This window comes from Fusarium coffeatum, assembly GCF_003316985.1.
Source record: "Fusarium coffeatum strain FIESC_28 chromosome Unknown BRIP53273_contig_122, whole genome shotgun sequence".
Taxonomy (NCBI): Eukaryota; Fungi; Ascomycota; class Sordariomycetes; order Hypocreales; family Nectriaceae; genus Fusarium; species Fusarium coffeatum.
This window is the reverse complement of record NW_022157915.1, coordinates 11,112-28,975: the sequence shown is the minus strand read 5'-3', so window position 1 is coordinate 28,975 and position 17,864 is coordinate 11,112. Positions and strand designations below refer to the sequence as shown.

General features: G+C 49.1%; 6 protein-coding genes across 6 annotated transcripts; 3 read left to right on the top strand and 3 right to left on the bottom strand.

Moving 5' to 3' along the window:
* Positions 1-1,545: 1,545 nt before the first annotated feature.
* On the top strand, positions 1,546-3,024 carry FIESC28_05630 (uncharacterized protein; the record flags this gene model as incomplete). Its single annotated transcript, XM_031159775.1, has 1 exon — positions 1,546-3,024. One exon carries the CDS (start codon positions 1,546-1,548, stop codon positions 3,022-3,024), a length of 1,479 nt encoding a protein of 492 aa, XP_031016090.1.
* A 1,439-nt stretch (positions 3,025-4,463) lies between these two features.
* FIESC28_05629 (uncharacterized protein) lies at positions 4,464-5,192 on the top strand (the record flags this gene model as incomplete). Its single annotated transcript, XM_031159774.1, has 1 exon — positions 4,464-5,192. One exon carries the CDS (start codon positions 4,464-4,466, stop codon positions 5,190-5,192), a length of 729 nt encoding a protein of 242 aa, XP_031016089.1.
* A 357-nt stretch (positions 5,193-5,549) lies between these two features.
* On the bottom strand, positions 5,550-6,658 carry FIESC28_05628 (uncharacterized protein; the record flags this gene model as incomplete). The annotated part of the gene is made up of 2 exons (XM_031159773.1): positions 5,550-6,205; positions 6,253-6,658. The coding sequence occupies 2 exons, from the start codon at positions 6,656-6,658 to the stop codon at positions 5,550-5,552; spliced, it is 1,062 nt and encodes a 353-aa protein (XP_031016088.1).
* Positions 6,659-12,165: 5,507 nt separating this feature from the next.
* FIESC28_05627 (uncharacterized protein) lies at positions 12,166-12,417 on the bottom strand (the record flags this gene model as incomplete). Its single annotated transcript, XM_031159772.1, has 1 exon — positions 12,166-12,417. One exon carries the CDS (start codon positions 12,415-12,417, stop codon positions 12,166-12,168), a length of 252 nt encoding a protein of 83 aa, XP_031016087.1.
* An 806-nt stretch (positions 12,418-13,223) lies between these two features.
* FIESC28_05626 (uncharacterized protein) lies at positions 13,224-15,026 on the bottom strand (the record flags this gene model as incomplete). The annotated part of the gene is made up of 1 exon (XM_031159771.1): positions 13,224-15,026. One exon carries the CDS (start codon positions 15,024-15,026, stop codon positions 13,224-13,226), a length of 1,803 nt encoding a protein of 600 aa, XP_031016086.1.
* Positions 15,027-15,787: 761 nt separating this feature from the next.
* Positions 15,788-16,960, top strand: FIESC28_05625 (uncharacterized protein; the record flags this gene model as incomplete). Its single annotated transcript, XM_031159770.1, has 1 exon — positions 15,788-16,960. The coding sequence occupies one exon, from the start codon at positions 15,788-15,790 to the stop codon at positions 16,958-16,960; it is 1,173 nt and encodes a 390-aa protein (XP_031016085.1).
* Positions 16,961-17,864: the final 904 nt, after the last annotated feature.

Below are 17,864 nucleotides of genomic sequence, written 5' to 3'. Positions count from 1 at the left end.
CTTAATTTTCGCCGAGACGCGCGAGGCGAGTAAGAGACGACAGAGAGAAGGTTCATTGACGTCATGTCCCCAATACGGGAAACTTCTAGAAAAACTGTGATGCAAATAGTTTAGTGAGGCAGTCAAAAACGTAAAATTTTCACCTTGACGGAAACAGTTACAGGGCTCACTGTACTGATACTGTCCACTGTTTGTACCTGAGGTTGCCCCCTGGTTCATGCTTCAACTAGCAGGAGCTGCTACAGACCGACGTGGACAAGGCTTGAGTCAGGGAAATAGCAGCTCAACCAACCAGACTTGAAAGCAATCTTATCACCTTCAGTGGGCCGCAGTGGCGATCCCTAAACGTCTTGACATTTCAGCACGTTTTTTCCCGCCTTAGCCGTAAAAGTTGTAACGGTATCCACCGTGAGAAAGACGGTCGGACAAGGTAGAAGCCAAGTCTTTGTCGCGAAAGAGAATAAAAAATAGGGTCCTCGGCAGTGGAGACAAGGATGATGTCAGAAAGGTAACCCTTGGCATGCATTTCTGCAGCAGTTATCGATATCTTCTCCACTGAACTGATTAATTCCCGTGGAAAAACAGGCACAACACAGAAGGGGTCCACTGGACATCTCCACTTGGGAGCGGACTCTTCTCGGAACAACCGCCGCATGCCGCTCAATTGTCGAGATACGGCAACAAGTACCTGTTCAGTACTGCGATAATAACCACTCTTCTGAGGCATATCTTGTCTAATGGTGTAACTTGCTAAGAGGGGCTGCGGAGTCTTGTTGACACAAACGACAACCTCACGTCACCTCCGCTATGACGACTGGCGCGGAAAGGCTGAAAGTTTGTTTACCTAGAGGCGTGTATCTTGGAACGGACAGACCCTGAGAGATCAAACTGAAGGGTTTTTTTTACACTGGCTGTCGCGGAAACGGCCAATGCCACCGCCTCAATTCAACGTGTCTAGTCCATTATAGTATAGTCTCCCTGTCATTTTTACTCGTTAGATAACGGATGCGAATGTGACAACGAGTACCGCGAGTACCCTTAGTACCCTTACATGCTTCATCCTGACTCTTGCTGCCTCAGATACTGTACGTGTACAATAACACACATAACAAAAACACACTCGCAAACGGGCATTGACGGTGAACGACCGAGAAAAGAGTAGGGTCCCACTTCGGTAGCGCCGTTTGCGAGCATGGCTGGTAGTCCCTAGTCCCTGAGTAGTCCCAGTCTCATCCAAACGAGGCAGACGAAAAAGAGATAATGATGATATCAACACAGATGGGCGAGTTTTCACTCTGCAGGAAGGCGCGACAGAAAAGAACCGGACAGTATCAGAAGGAACCCGCAAGATAGATAAATACGGATCCCCGCCCCATTGAATCTCGATCTCATCCATCATCTTCATACCCAAGCACAAGCAGTCTAGTCTTCTGTGGTCCGTTCACTCAATACTTGATACCCCTCCCCCTCCAAACGACTGTCTCTTCTTATACATAAGCTTCTTCAACCTCAATCCCTCGACTCTTCTTCTCTTTCTCTTCAGAAATGTCTCCTGCCCACGAAGAATCTACCCCCAACTCTCCCAGCCACCTCCGCAAGATGTCTAACGCAAACGGCGATGCTAACGGTGTTGACCACCGCGAGTCCCTCGCCATCCCCGGCCCTGAGGATGGCAGCGCTCCCCAGGAGATTCCCGCTACTCGATCTTCCATCTCTGAGGCTGCCAAGTACATGCACACTCTCAGCGTTTCTCCTTCCATGAGGGACCGACGATCCTCCCGCAACTCTTTCGGTACTGCTTTGCCCATCCCTCGCAAGCGTCAGTCTCGCCTCTCCTCCGTTCACCATGCCGACGGACGCCCCACCCGGCCCGGCATGCCCCCGATCCAGCCTACCCGTGAGCTCCTCGTCGCTCAGGTCCAGGATCAGATGGCCGACAAGGTCAAGAAGGCCAAGAACATGGCTTTCGCTTTCGACATCGACGGTGTCCTCGTCCACGGTGACCGTCTGATCCCTGAGGGTAAGAAGGCTCTTGAGATCCTCAACGGAGACAACGAGCTCGGCATCAAGATCCCTCACATCTTCCTTACCAACGGATCTGGTAAGATCGAGACTGCTCGTTGCGCCCAGCTCGAGAAGATTCTCGGCAACCCTGTCAGCACCGACCAGTTCATCCAGTCCCACACTCCCATGAGTGCTCTGTCTGAGTACTACAGCACTGTCCTCGTCGTCGGTGGTGAGGGTTACCGCTGCCGTGAGGTCGCCGAGCAGTACGGCTTCCGCAACATCATCGTCCCTAACGACATTGTCGCCTGGGACCCTACCATTGCTCCCTACCGAGTCTTCACTGAGGAGGAGCGTGCCACCTCTCGTCCTCGTGACTTCACCAAGATTTGCATTGAGGCCATCATGGTCTTCTCTGACTCGCGCGACTATGCTACCGACATGCAGATCATCATGGACGTCCTCCGTGCTAAGAACGGTCGTCTCGGTACCGTTGCTGAGGATCCCGTCGCCGAGCGTGTCCCCATCTACTTCTCCCAGGGTGATCTTCTCTGCCCTACTGAGCACCCTACTCCTCGTATGTCTCAGGGTGCTTTCCGCATCGGTCTCGAGGCCATGTACAAGGCCCTCACTGGTGCCGACCTCGAGCGTGTCGTCTACGGTAAGCCCGAGTTGGCTACCTACAAGTACGCCGATGATGTCCTCACCTCCTGGATGGGCGAGATCCACGGCGAGGAGCGCCTTCCCGAGAACATCTACATGATCGGTGACAACCCTGCCTCCGACATCGTTGGTGGAAACATGTACGGATGGAACACCTGTCTCGTCCGCACTGGTGTCTTCCAAGGCGGTGATAACGATACCGAGAACCCAGCTAACTTTGGCGTGTTCCCTAACGTTCTTGAGGCTGTTAAGAAGGCTCTCCGTGCTCAGTTGGGCGAGGACTTCAAGTGCTACTTCGATGAGAAGATCAACCCCGTCCTCCACGGCGACGCAAACGATGGCGCCGCCATTGTCTAAAAACGTTACTCATGAGTTTGGACTATTTAACGCAACTTCTACGACTCTTTTTTACTTTTAATCGGCGTTTGGAATGGGATCTGAAAAGTCTACCGACGAATTTGATCATGGGACTTTTGGCATAGACACAGCGATATAGAATCTTGATATCAATTAGCATAGATTGAACGTGTTGCAAAAAGACCTTTGTCGAAGACGGTGTCTCGGCAGAGTGTCTTGTTTCATCAATTGAAAGCAAATTCCGAAAACATAAATGAGCCTCATCGGTGTGACAGCCTGTACCTTGCTTTGAATTGACTGTGCCACTTACTTGCAGCTTTCTTCAAGCTTCTTTCTTTCCTACTTGTCGTGTCCGATCGGCAGCAAAGCTCCGGTGTGGTGTGTTGTATGCATCTTGGCAAAATCATGATCCATGATCTCAATCATCTCACATTCACTGTAGGATCGGCAGAACTTTTTTCTTACGGTCCTTGGCCGGCAAGGATAACTACCGAACTTAATCAGGGATGATCACCTGTAGAAAACCTTGGAAGTATCCGTACTTCGTCCAGGCTACTGTAAAATCCATCACAGAAGAGGTGTCGATCATGAGCTCAGCGATTCAGTTTTTTTTTCTGGTGGCCGTTTTGGAGAAATCCGACCGTTTAGCAAACGGAAAGGTACCTACGCCTGGATGAGACATCATTGGCGTCAGGCTTTGTTACAGTGGACGATCCTCTAGAAGCTCCACAGCTAGCTGGAGCGATGACAGTATGGTCAAAGTTTTTTGACAGAAATACCAAGACTCTATACCGCGAGTCGCATGCTAATTTACTTCCTAAGCTTAGGGTAAAGAAAATAAATAGTCTAGGAGCTGGTCTAAATAGTCGATAGCTGACTTACTATATCTGTCATCTTTGGCACTGGCAGTCACAGTTTTAGCGTCATAAAGCTACATTTTCTGCATCATGAGCTCCAAATTCCCATGTCATGAACGCAAATCGTCTTACCTCACTCAAATGGATGATCGATCACAATCTTGCTTCCCTCATCGAGGTACAGGACACTCTCGACTTTACGTAGTTCTTAATCGGAGTTCAATCGAGCTGGATTACATAAACACTACAGCATCCTCCGTCGGAAAATCCGATCCGTTGCTGACAATTGAGAACAGGATAAGCTGACGGGACTTTGTTTGTCTCGCGATTCGCGAAATGAGAGCGATTGGGCACGCGAAGATGAAGATATCCTCAACAGATGAATTGGGTAAATGAACCTGACCATTGAAGGGAATGAAAATGCGAGTATTTGCATTAATTCTTTGTAAGATACACGTAAATCTGATTATAAAAGGCGATGAGCTTCCGTGAATTGAGAAGCTCGTCTCATCACTCACCCAGTCGCGATCCATTTCACTCGAAACTCATCTCAATCTTCGTATCATCAGATTATAGAGCATCATGGTCCGATTCCTCTCATCGCTCCTTTTTGGAGCCCAGTTCTTATCCACCGTGACATCGCATTCCATCCTCAACATGCTCCCACGCGAAGGACAATATCCTTACCCTATAGTTGGAACCGATGAACCAGCAGACTACGCAACCACGGGCATCTTTCTGAACCACATGGCCATCAACACGCGAAATCTCACTGCAAGCTTAGATTTCTATTCGAAAGTCTTCGGTTTCCGCAAAGTGTTTACGCTGCAGATTACCAAGGCATTCTCAATCACGTACCTCGCCCATGCTCATGGTGGGAAGAATGGGACAGGCTACCAAACCGCGCTGGAAATGAATCGCGAGAAGAACAATGCGGAAGGTCTTCTTGAGATTTGCTATCTTGATGTTCCTGTCAAGAATATTGAGTCCGGGGCTCAGCATCCCAACACATTTGGTCACATCGGTATTGTCGTGCCTGACATCCAAGCATTCCAGGAACGATTGGACACTATGCCGGATGTTTCTGTTCCCAAGAGGTTTGGACAGCCGTTCATTGAACTTGATACGAAGACTGTGGTTGGTCCTGCTGTTGGACTATTGCCTGATCTTGTTGAACAACTTGAAGAGGATGAGAGGCAGGCTATTGTTCAGAACTTCGGACAGAGTGTTTTGCCTCTTATCTTTATTAGTGATCCTGATGGCAATTTTATCGAGGTTCAGCCCCAGGAAAGTCCTTCGTTGGTTGGGTAGGCTTATACAGTCTCGCAAGCTTCTGTCGAAGGGGACTAGTCGGGTCTGGTCTGGAACAGGCATATAGCACGCCACCATTGTCAGTTATTATATACTGGATTTTGTTAGTAACATTCCCGCATAGACGGTCTTCATCTTCATGCATTAGGCTTCTGTTTGGTAAATGGGTTTGGGGGTACAGGAGTGTACAGCCGTTTGGGTTCAGTGTCACTTGCTCATCCGACCGGCTTATGTGAGTCTGGAGGCATGCCACGCGACACCTAAATAGTAGCAATATGAGATAAATAGACCAGAGCAATATGTGAGCGCCACAGTGTTGGATCCATATTAGCGACAGCACAATCGTTATAATTATACCTAATTGGGCTTTTGCGCACATAAAGAGTGGAAGTGAACATATGAATGGACATCAGTTCTCATCAGGTCTTTGCGAACCTTGACAAGAAAGACTTCCACTTGCTCAGGTGTCCATCCTAATCCTCGCGTAAACGGCCCCATAGTGATAGCCTGGAGTCCATCGTAGATGACACTCCTATTGTATAAGCCAATTGTCTTGAGGTTCTGATCTTTGGGCCAGGATCCGACGGGCACTTTCTTAATCTCGTGGCGGATGTTGACAAAGCCAGCCTCGCGGAGTCGATCGGGATTCTTCCTTGCGGCGTGCATATCGATCCCAAACTTCTCCAACCCAGCCCTAATGTTATCTACCATTTGCGGTGGTGTATATTCTTTATCCATGGTATCATCGTCGCAACCATATTCCCAGCGAAATTCTGGCAGCTCAATCCACCCACCGGGTTTTAGAGCGGTATAAATTTGCTCCAGCAACGCAGGCCAGTTTTTAATGGCGGTGGACATGTGTCGCAGATGTACGAGATCAACCGAGTTCGCCGAATCTAGCCAGGGTGCTTCGGCATCGTCAACGATAAATCTGACATTGGGAGGAACCCATGGAGGTTGAATTGGACTAAGGTCGATCCCAGTAACTTCGGCGCTGGGGTATTCGTCTCCCACTGTATCGCATTAGTTTAGGTCGTTTTCCAGCATGCAGAACGCTTACTGTCAATTGCCCAACTACCCGTGCCCGTTCCGACATCGATGATCTTCTGTGGGTTCTCGATAGGCGATCTATGAAGACTACCGCCGAGTAGATGCACCGCGACAGTATGTTTCATATCCTCGCGCTCCTGTTCGGGAAGATCGTTGGGAAATTGGTATAGGCCCTCTTTAAATTTATGATAACGTCGGCTATTCTCGAATTGGTAGTCGCGCACGCTCGATGACATAGAAGTCGATTGCGCGGAACCTGCGGTAGAAGCGTAGCCATCGTCTGATGCGGCTTCAGAGTCTTCGTTCGGTGGAGGAGGCGTAGAGCGATCGGCTTCGATTGGAGGATCGTGCTGCGGCGAGTCGGAGGCGTGAGAGCTTGCCTTTGCAGGCTTTTGTTCTTCTGCGTTGTCGGCCATTTGATTGATGATGTTAAATAGAGTATGCTTGAAAGTGGGTTGCTTTTCGCAGAAGTTATATCCGGCGCGGGGACTCTAGCGTGGATCAGATCATCACCGCTAAATTTTAGCCTGGTAGTCAGTCCACTTCACTTCACCTCCAGGCGCGTCTTCTTTTAGCACGTCACGTCTGCTTGTCTTATGCTGTTGGTCGCGACACTCAATAGCCACGCCTGATACTCTCTGCTTGGCGCTGTACGTGTGCTTCATTGGCCGATTCAGCAATGGAATCCTTTAATCTGTCTCTGGCAGATGGCACGGCCTTGACGGGAATCTTCAATATTCCCTCGTCGCCACTGACATTGAAGTATCGCCCGTTGGTCGTTGGACTACACGGCGGCTGTTATACCAGCGAATATTTTGATGTCACACCCGAATACTCAGCCAAGGTGCATAGTGACTCTCTGTCGGTACCTTTTGTCGCAATTGATCGGCCAGACTATAAAGGTTCGACCCCAGTAGGACCTGTTCCTGAGGGATCGTCGTACCCAGAAGAATGGGGCAGGCGACTGCATCAATTCATTCTTCCAGCTTTGTGGAAAGGATATGGCCTGACGAATGAATGTACATGCATCGTGTTACACTGCCATAGCCTCGGTGCGGCGGGTGCCGTCGTGGCAGCAGCCATGCATGGTACAGAATCTGACCCTGCATACCCGTTGGGTGGCGTCGTTATTTCTGGCTTTGGGTCATTGTTGAAGGATTCAAGTGCCCACGTTTCGCAAGACCCGCCACCTACTCATCTGAACATCCCTGTAGTAGTCAAAGACAAGACTCTGCTTCTTCCAGGTACGGCGGACGAGTCCGTGTATGCGCAATCGGAGCGCATCGATCATGCTATCCCGTTCGAGGAGCTTGCGGCATTGAGAAGAACATGGTTAGCCACGTGGAAGCAGAAATGGGGCGCCAATATTACTGCGCCTGTGATGTTTGCTCTGACAGACAGAGACCATTACTGGGATGCGACGGATGAGCATATGAAGGACTTTGCGGGGGGATTGCCCAAGAGCAAGAGGGTTGATTTGAGCATCCTGAGAGGGGCGCCGCACAACATTGAGCTGAGTTACTGGGGCCCTGGATGGTATGCGAGATGCTTTGGGTTTGCGATTGAATGTGCTGTTTCACTTGCGACCGAGAGGAGAGAAGTCAATAGAAATGGCCATGCATAATGAGGCTGTTGGTTGGAAGGAAAGAGCGCTGGGGTGGTGACCTAACCAACCACCTCATCACTCCCCTCACAGTTACACAAGACGACGATACACGGACATAGACGAGCATACACGCATATTATACTTTTATTGCAGTTCCGTTTCTCTTTCCTTCGTGAAATGACTTTGAGTATCTACAGGTAAGGAACGTGCCCGTCAATCTCCGACTCGAGTCTTTATGCACCTCAGCTATAGCGGAACGGGTAAGGCTGGCCTCAGATTATGCTTAATTTCTTTATCGTATTAAAAGAGAGCAACCGTGCCTTTTCTCGTACGCTTATCCCACCTTCACTTTAACATAGCAACAAGTCAGCTGTCACCCAGCTATAGCTTGGCGTCATATGCCGGCTTACGTTAATTCTCCATGGCGGCACATATGTACATTACAGTAACTGACAAATATTCCCGGCGATCCGAGAAAGATCTTATTCTCTTCATTGGCTGGCGTGGCATGTCACAATCCTGTCAGCAGACAATGCCAAGATGTACGTTCTCTGCTTACATAACACTTCTTCGGGTCTCATCTCCAACTCCTGCCCATGACAATGATCCTTCGTCAATAGAAATTTGGGAAATTAACAATGGTCGGTGTTCCGAGTAGCAGAGGCTGCAATACCTGCCGAAAAGCGAAGAAGAAAGTAAGGCAAGGCCTCACCCACGTCTAAGATAAACCAGCTGACTCCATCGAGTGCGATCTAGCAAAGCCGAAATGCGGACGCTGTACAAGAGTCGGTGATAGTTGCACTGGAGGTGGTCTACAAAGATTCAGATTCCATGAGTACAAACCTATCGCTGCTCCCCCATCCAACGGAACTACGCAGTTGGCATCGGAATTTATCTCTATGATAAGTATAACCGACGAGAGGTACAGTTTCGAACTTTATGGACCGAGATTCTTCAAAGGCTTGCCTCAAAGATTTGGTTCACATGCTGCTTTGGATGATATGACTTCAGCTGTCATTGCATCGTTTCAGTCAGTCCGTCTTCGGAAAGAATCTAACTCGAAGGCTCTCGCGTTGTATGGGAAAGCCCTGAGATCATTGCAAACGTGTTTGAAGGATTCGAAGCAGTCTGTAATGCTCAAGTTGGAATTGGTTATTATGATGATGTTATGCCAGGTTTGTCTTGAAAGAAAATCATCACAACTGAGCTAACGAGATTGTTAGCTGTGGGTTGAAAACAAGCACGCCAACAAACACCGGGGCATCATAGCTTATCTGGTAAAGGAAGTACTCACGCAGGGAGCCAATATTGATCCCGACGATCTTCGCGGTTTTTGTCTACAAGGGGTAAGTCGACCATCCGCTTGACAATAATCAACCTAAACCTCTTAGGTATATGCCGCACTTTGTGACCCCAAGGTCGAACTCGGCCCCTGGTTCTGGGATGTCGCTGTCCAAGACACGATCATAAAAAGACCTATTCACTACGAGCAGGGCCTATACTCTTTTGAATTGGGAGCAATAGGAGATCTTCCTGTCTTTCTTCGAGATCCAGAACGCTATCTCTACCAACTGAAATGTTATTACAACACGCTCTCACAAGAACGACCAATCATGCGAGACCAATACGAGAAGGCGATACCATTAGCTCTGGCTCCAAATGCTGATTCTCTAACAAGAATAAAAGCTATAGAATACGCTACAGGGCACTCGATTCTTCTCATTCAAACCGCCCTAGTCGGTCCAACGATTGAACCATTCGGTGTTCTTCCGAACTATACAGGAGAGTTTCACCAGGTCTGCGATGAAACGATAGTTCTGGCACAGCAGTGCCAGATATTTAGACCATGCGGTTCTTCTTGGGCACCAGAGTTGTTGAAGATGGTATGGGCTGCTTTGGAAGATGGATATCGGCATAAGGAGCTAGAAGAACTAATGGATAAGTACGCTGAAGATGTTCAAGGATCAGATTATCTAGAGGAGGCAAAGGCGATGAGGAGACGATTTGATCAGTTGGGCTGGAGTGATAAGCAAAGGTTTTTGTCTGAGACGCAAGATGGCCAGGCAGCTCCACCATGTGTTATACTTTGATCTGCTATGAACACCATATATATTGAAATGAGAAATTTGAACAAGTTGATCATTAATAGTTTGCGAGAAAAGAATGTGTGACATATTTTGACAAGCCAGGTAATGGATGAGTTGACTGTTGGACACTCAATTTCCACTACAACCCAACACCATACAGTGGGATCAATCCAGTACATTAAACTGTTGCCAATTTTAGCCAACAGTAAAAAGCCCTCTACTAAAAACAGCACCCTCCTCTCTCACGAGAATGCTGCAATCAGCGCTAGACAACGTTATGCACACCATTAAAGTCGTTTGCCTATTCTCCTCTTGGCAAAACGTCCGTGACCGCAAAGCATTCCCAAAGTTGACGATCGACCAGGGTCTTTTCAGCTCTACGACGATCGTAGGGACATCCATGTTCAATGGCGCGAGACCGATAAAACTCTAGCATTTATACGTGGGAGGTGAGTGTGATAAAGTTAGTGTCGCATCTACGACCCTGTATCAGCCACAGCACGCTAAGACAGACCGCGTGCCCCTCAATTAATTGATGAGTTGTTTGTCACTGCCCAAGAGATTGGGATCCCGAGATGGGTTGGAGGTACAAGAATAATAGTAAAGATCACAAGATTCAATATTCATCACTGTCTAGCTCAAGTACAATGTACCCTGCTGAGTACGCTTTCTTTGCAAAAAAGCACCGTGGCCCAGTCCATAGTCGAATGCCGCTCACAAGAAGCAAAGTGACACCACAACCCTTCACGATATTACCCAACCAACTAAAACCAGCTTCAATCACATTGATCGTCTAGCGCTTCACTCAAGCTGCAGTAGCTTCACTTCCACCCCTGTCGTGGCGGTCTCGAGTGCCTTGGACACAGATGCTTAAGCTTAATTAAGTGCTTAATCCGCCCAGCCTTACAGTATTTGAAGTCCCCTACTTCCCCAGCCTTGGCCTCTTCGACTCTGCTTTCTTCCTTGCGCTCATACCCAGCTTCTCTTACTCATCACCTCTACCTAGTTTCGTCGCTATCAAGTCCTTACTAGCGACCAACTGCCACCAAACGTTGCAACACTTGCTCATGACCGACAAGTCGATCAACACCAACACAGCCGTCGAAGCACCCACAATGACTCCCGACAAGTCATCCTCCGGCTTCCTCAAGTTCTGTGCCCTCATCGATGTCATAGCCAAGCTCCTCATAGCCGGCGCACTCATCGGCATCCTTGTTGTCATGGTCCAGTTCAGCTCTTCAATCGACAACGTCCTCAAAGGCAGGGAGAGCCTCAGCGTTAAAGTCTGGAGCGGCGATGGCGCCTTGAGGATTACGCCCGCGTATAGCCAAGCGTTCCAGGTCAATATGCAGAGCTCGTTCAGTAGCCCGGTATACTTCAAGGCGGTCAATTAGGGAGGATCGGTTCGGGAAGCGGTCGAATCTGATGTACGGCGATCGGATGGGTATGGGACTCGGTATAGAGTTTCGCACGTGGATGAGTTGACTGATGGTTCTTCTTCATATCTGCAGCGTTTAGTAATGGTAGTGTTTATCGCAGAAAGTAGATGCGATGTTATGGCTCAATCGAACATTTCCCAACAGACACCCATCCTAGAACCCCTAAAGGCGACATCCTTTGACAATTATCGCACGGTAAAGTGGATCGCATTGAAGAGTCGATGTTTGCGACAACTGTGTTGCTCTCATAAGTGGCACGACAGACAATGTGGCGGTGAAACCCAAAAGCACAGGTACAAAATGGAAAGTGGTGATCTTGTAACAGTATAATTTAGCAGTAACAATGCCATGAACTAAAAAAGAAAGCAAAACTATAGGTGGTCTAAGTAGAACAACATGCGAAATGCCTTCCGTGCCTGTAACTAACTGATAAACATCCATATATTTGCACGCGCCTAGAATCTCGGGCTTGTAGTCGGGTAAAATCGGTGGGGAATCTCTGTTCGCGCCCGATGCACGTGATAACCCGGAGCGTGACCATTGTCGGCCCCACTTGAGCCGAGGGGTTTCGAACGCCGGAAAGGAGGAACGCCTGAGCAAAGGGAAGAAAACGTGTGTTTCGTTGATGTATAAGGATAAATACGCCGTCTAGATCTTGTCTTCGGTGTATATATGTCCTTTTCGAGCCGTGGTAGATGATGTGCTTTGTGCTTTGTTGTGTCGTGCTTTATTGCGTCGCGTTGGCTGCCGCCAGAGGATCCTTGATCTAACCCCCGAAGTCGGCTTTACGCTCAGGCCTTCCACGCCACAAGGTTACCGAGCATGCCGCGAAGGCTCTGGCGGTTCTCCTCGAGAACGGCAGGTTCTTGTGTTCGCTCGACTTTGCCCTCGACGGCTGTTAGGACACGGAGATGCTCCCTCTTGAGCGCTTCGAAGTCATCGTCCAGTTGCTTGTGCCAAGGGTACAGCACACCAACTTGGAAGCTGAGCGCCGAGCTGGCGACAACAAAGTTGGTGATGGATAGGGCGCGTGTGATGATCATGGTGACTGACACGGAGTTTATTGTTGGACTTGAGTTGTTTAGAGGTTGAAGTTGGAATGGCGGCAGACACGAGAGCAGACACAACAAAGTGAGGAAAAAGAGGAAAGAAGGGAATTGAAGTCACGAAGGAATAAGAAAAAGAATAAAAAGGAGTCTGACAAAGAGACGGCTGTCAGAAGAAGAGCGAAAAACGGCCAAGACCCCCCGCATACATACGTGACATCGGGTCGGTGTTTCCAAATTTATCCAAAAAGGTAATGAGCCCGCAGGAATAAACAGGAATCGCAGTCTCGGCTCGCGTGAGCATGGATGGTTCTCGACTCTGACAAGTCACCTTATTCTTGATATTGGGCGTCAGGGGTGACTGTTAGTTGTCAAATGAGATGGTGCCCGTCATCTGAACAGCGGATTCACATGTCCGCAGACGAGGCGCAACGGTACAACTCCCTGATTCCCCACATTTGGCAGGGATGATGAAGTTTGACAGTCCCGATTTTGTACGAATGTTGTATAGAGTTTGGGCTCAAACTTTCTTGTAAGCGAAGCTCAAGTCGAACGTCTCTGGCATTCGCTAGTCTGCTTCAAGCATTGGTCGAACAGACGTTGCTTCTATGGACGTTCTGGTCTGGACCGCCATTAACCGTCAGTGGAGCACACTAGGACATGGTTTCCACGTGTTTGAGGCAAGGCTGCATTCGGTTCGCCGGAGCTACCGATGGACTCCATTTTCCCGTACCGAAGCCGGGTCCGCAAATGACAAGCTGCCGCCTCCGTCTCCGTATCCACCCCATAATCTACCGTCCCTTTTAATCCATGTCGCTTGGGTCGTGAATTCCGGACCCTCCAACCCATTGATCCATTGTCAATCCTGAGCGATAGTGAGCAGCTACGTGATCTGTCCGCTCTTCCCAACTGTTCATCATGGCTTGACAAAATCCGCATTGGCTTTGGAATATATCTTGTCGGTGTTGTAGCAGACTCAGATCCGGTTTCCAACCGTCCCATTTGCGACATCCATGAAACTTGTGTAGATGCTGCCACAAATGGTCCTTGCGTGTGAATTTACGTTCTGAAACGGGTCTTTCGGCGCAGGTCTCAAACTCGTGAGCCTGAATGTGTTCATCGCTGGGCGAGTCTTGACCACAGAATAGGCATTGAGGACCTTCCTCATTCATGCGCCAGACCAAAAATGATTGGTCTGCCGTGACAGGCAACGCGCAAACCCAGGAGTCGAGGCCAGGCAAGTGAATTGACCTCTCATGGCGTACCCAATCATATTTCTTCTTGAATCTTTGTCGACAAAAGGTGCACTGGAACGCAATGAGCTTCTTGGACCTTGATCTTGACGATGTGGGCCTGGAGATCGAAGCCCCTTCCATCACTGAGCTACTGCGGGAGCGCGAAAGAAAGTGAGCCTCTCTGGAACGGAACGAGTAGCATGAAGATGCTGAATTGGAAGAAGCCTCGTGCAAAGTAGACGGCCAGAGGGAGTCATTGCTGGCAGACGACCCCGGTCCAGATCCGACCAAATCGTCGCTGTCCACCGAACTCTGGGCACTAGATTGAGCAGCCAACGCATTTTGGATCGCTGTCGCTGAAGCTGGTTCCTGATCTGGCGGAGAATTCTTCCAGCGATCCAATGGTGACATGTTCTTGCGGAGGTAGTGTGGCATGGGGGATCCCGGTGCAAATCCTTGGCGTCCCCGGCTCGGCGATGCGGAATAAGTCGATGACATTCGATGTCGCCTTCTGGTGTTGGCAAACCAATTGACTACCTGGCTTCTACTCAATCCTGACTGTTGAGTGAGGTCAACCTTTTCTTCTTCCGAAGGGTACGGATGGTCTAAATTCGACAGGTACCAATTGCGCAACACTCTCGTCTTCCTCACTGAACGCGTGTTTGTTCTCTTCCCGGCAAGCGCTGCTACCGAGAGACCCTGTGAAGTTTGACCTTCTTCAACTGTAGCTGGCACACCCATAGCACTGTGCTCACTGACACCATGTAATCGACCAATGACTGGTTCCAAAGTCTCGAAGTCTGAGGGTTCCCTCTTTTTACGACCTGAAAGACTGCATTCTCGGAACAACGCGACACAGCTCGAGCATGATTTGGTGGGGTTAGGATTGGCGAGAGTTGTTTGTAAAATAAGACATTGCAGGCGTGACCGACGACAATTCGAGCACGGCGCAGATGGCCGGCTCGCGCCATTCTTGATGAAGAATTCATCGATGCTTGTCAAAGGTGTCTGAATGGGATCGTTTGTGGTTGATAAAGGTGCAGGGATTCCCCAATCACTAACGGGTTGATTCAGGAAAGAGAAGTCAGGGTTGAGATCTTCGGCAGAAGCAGACGCTGTTCTTGTCTGTTGGAAGTCGCCATTCCAATTAATTGGGATATCTGTAAGTTGCGGGGAATGAAGATTGAACGCATCCTGTGGGTTCACGGTTTGTGGGATTGGCTCGACAAGAATGACACCCCCAGGCAGGGAAGCTGAAGAACACCGCGATTGAGGCGCAAGGTTGTTGTCAATTTCATCGTAAGGCAGTGTCAGTGCTGAGTCGTCGCCTCCCGTGAATAGGATGTCATCGATGGTGAGTTCTACCGTCATATTGATCGAAAAACGAATTTCGCGCCTCAAAGACGTCGAAGAATTGATGACAAGACATGTGAAGATGAGTGTTGGAGTGGAGTTTGAGCAGCGTCACGAGGAAGTCGCTCAATGGAGGCGACTTCGGGCGGGATTAGTCACAGCCGAGGAGTACACGGCAGGTGCAACAGAAACCACTATCTTTGATCACCTTGAAGAATCCTTGGTGTTTTCCGTTTCCCCTCTACTTGTGCGATTAATATATTCGCTGTCAGTAGATCCGATTTGATTGCGCCAACATGACAGAGCGCTTTGGGCCCAAGCTCACTGTACAGGGCGCTGTCCTGCAGCGTTTCAATAACTGCAGGGCCCATCATAAGACTGATTGGCTTGAGCCTGGCCATCGCTGCCGAAGCAATTTGAATGAACAGAGAGAAAATGTTACATTTAAAGGAAAATTGAATTGAGAGTAATAATGCGGTGACGACAGTACTTCCTCTTCGAAATACAATATCGCAAAATTGTGCAGTTGAGTTAACCTGAACACCCTACTTAGCGGGGTTAATTGACACAGGTTGTAGCCAGAAGGCGCACCATCACGGTAGTTTGGGCGCATTCAGTATGCCCACTGAACAATAGGAGAAGACTATTATAAATAAATATACTCTCGCATTGAGTCACTTTATGCGTCTTTTGTGTCAATTCCAGCTTGATGAGACCAAGCATATCTTCTAATATCTGCTCTTAGACACCACGACTCTCCTCACCCTACACCAAACGATATGAGTTCTCGAAAGCACGTGCACTTCAACCCGAAAGCCCAATCATGGACGTCTCCTAAGCCTACCTCCTCTCCAGAAGCCATTGATCGTTTTCACAGAAGTCTTCCCAATTACGAGCCAACCCCTCTCGTCAAGCTTGAAAGCCTCGCCAAAGAGGTTGGCGTAGGCGCAGTCTACGTCAAGGATGAGACAAGTCGCTTCGGCCTTCCGGCTTTCAAGATTCTTGGTGCATCTTGGGGCGCTTTCCGCTCGATCGCAGAGAAATTAGATCTACCGCTCGACTCTAATATCGACACTGTTCGGGATGCCGCCCAGATGCATCAATTGACGTTGTATGCAGCGACAGAGGGAAATCACGGCCGCGCTGTCGCGCGCATGGCTGCGATACTTGATGTGGCGGCTGAGATCCATGTGCCAGCGTCTATGCATCCATCCACGATCAAGCTGATTGAGTCTGAAGGTGCGGAGGTTGTTGTCTCAAAGGGTAGATATGAGGATGCTATGCATGAAGCCGAGACCGCCTCCAAACATAACAGAGGGATCATGGTCCAAGACACAGCTTTCGGCGACTATCAATCTGTCCCCCAGGTTAGTCACTCCTTGCCTACAGAAATTGTTCGTCAGCTAACAGCATCAAAGTGGATTGTTGACGGCTACGGGACCATGATGCGGGAGGTCGACGACCAATTAAACCCAACTAATGCCGACCTCGTCATCGCACCCGTCGGAGTTGGCTCGTTTGCACAGTCCGTTGTCTCTCACTTCAAGAGGACTGGTGCTTCTACTTCCATAATGACCGTTGAACCCGACACAGCAGCGTGTCTATGGAAGAGTCTCGAGACCGGCGAGCTCACTGAGATCTCGACAACCGGTACCATAATGGCTGGTCTCAATTGTGGTTGCCCCTCAACGATCGCGTGGGAGCTCTTGAAAAACGGTGTCGATGCAAGTTTGACGGTGTCAGACTATGAATCGCACGAGGCTGTGCAATACCTTCAATCGCACGGTATAAACGCTGGACCATGCGGTGGTGCAACGTTGGCTGCACTGAGACGGCTGACAGCATCAGACAAAAACAGGCTGGGCTTGCATGGCCACTCCACCGTCGTACTTTTCTGCACGGAGCGAAACAGAGATTATGAAGTTCCAAGATCGTCTCCAATGGCGACTTAGTCGCGCTGTTTCAACACCGGCCAATTCCTTGTCAGCTCTGGTATACTCTCGGAGATAGTCTCGGATAGCCTTGGTGTTGCCATCTGGGAGTTAGCATTGTACGTAGGATCAACCGTCTGCAATAGAGAAGAGTATCATAGAAGCCAGTATCATGCATCAGGAGAATGTCACACCGATATGAGAGAGTGACAAGGCTGCAAAAACAAGATTGGCGGAAAATTGAGAAAGTGTTTGGTGCATGAGATTCACGACTACACAGCAGATGCCAAGATCAGCCTCAATTTCAATTGATCACATGTGCCCAATCTGTCTCTTTGGATCTTAGGAAAGGACGTTCGATGCAGACAAAATTATCCAAGTCATTTTTACTCGATTGCCTGTCTGTTTGTTCCTACTCCTTGACGCCCAGGCACGGATGGCTGCATGACAACGCAGGATAGATGCGTCTAGGCCAAGGCAATCGAGCAAGTTTTTGCCTGCTTCGCGACTGAATTAATAGTATGTGGTGCGGGAATCAAGGCCTGTTTGTTCCTAACCCGGCGACCGCAGAAATATGCAAATGCTGTTTTCGCAGGTGGCCGACACTGGCAACTAGAATCTAGAGCTGCAACAACCCGCACCAATGAAGATTGCTTCACTGTTGTCTCTTTTCCCTTCCCTTTTCACTTTCACTTTCCTTTTATCTTCGCCTTTTCAACAACTTCATCAGTCTCACGTTCTCTACCACTGAGTCTGGTATTTACCCCTAAGACTTAGACTACGAAAGCAAAGCCCCTAGCCTAAAGCTTAGACTAGCATACCTAAGGTGAGTAAATCATTTCGTCTCTTAGGGTTCCGTCGACCATTTTCTTTGAAATAACTGACGCTCGCAGCTGAATCTACCTGCCATCTTGGCACCTTCCAT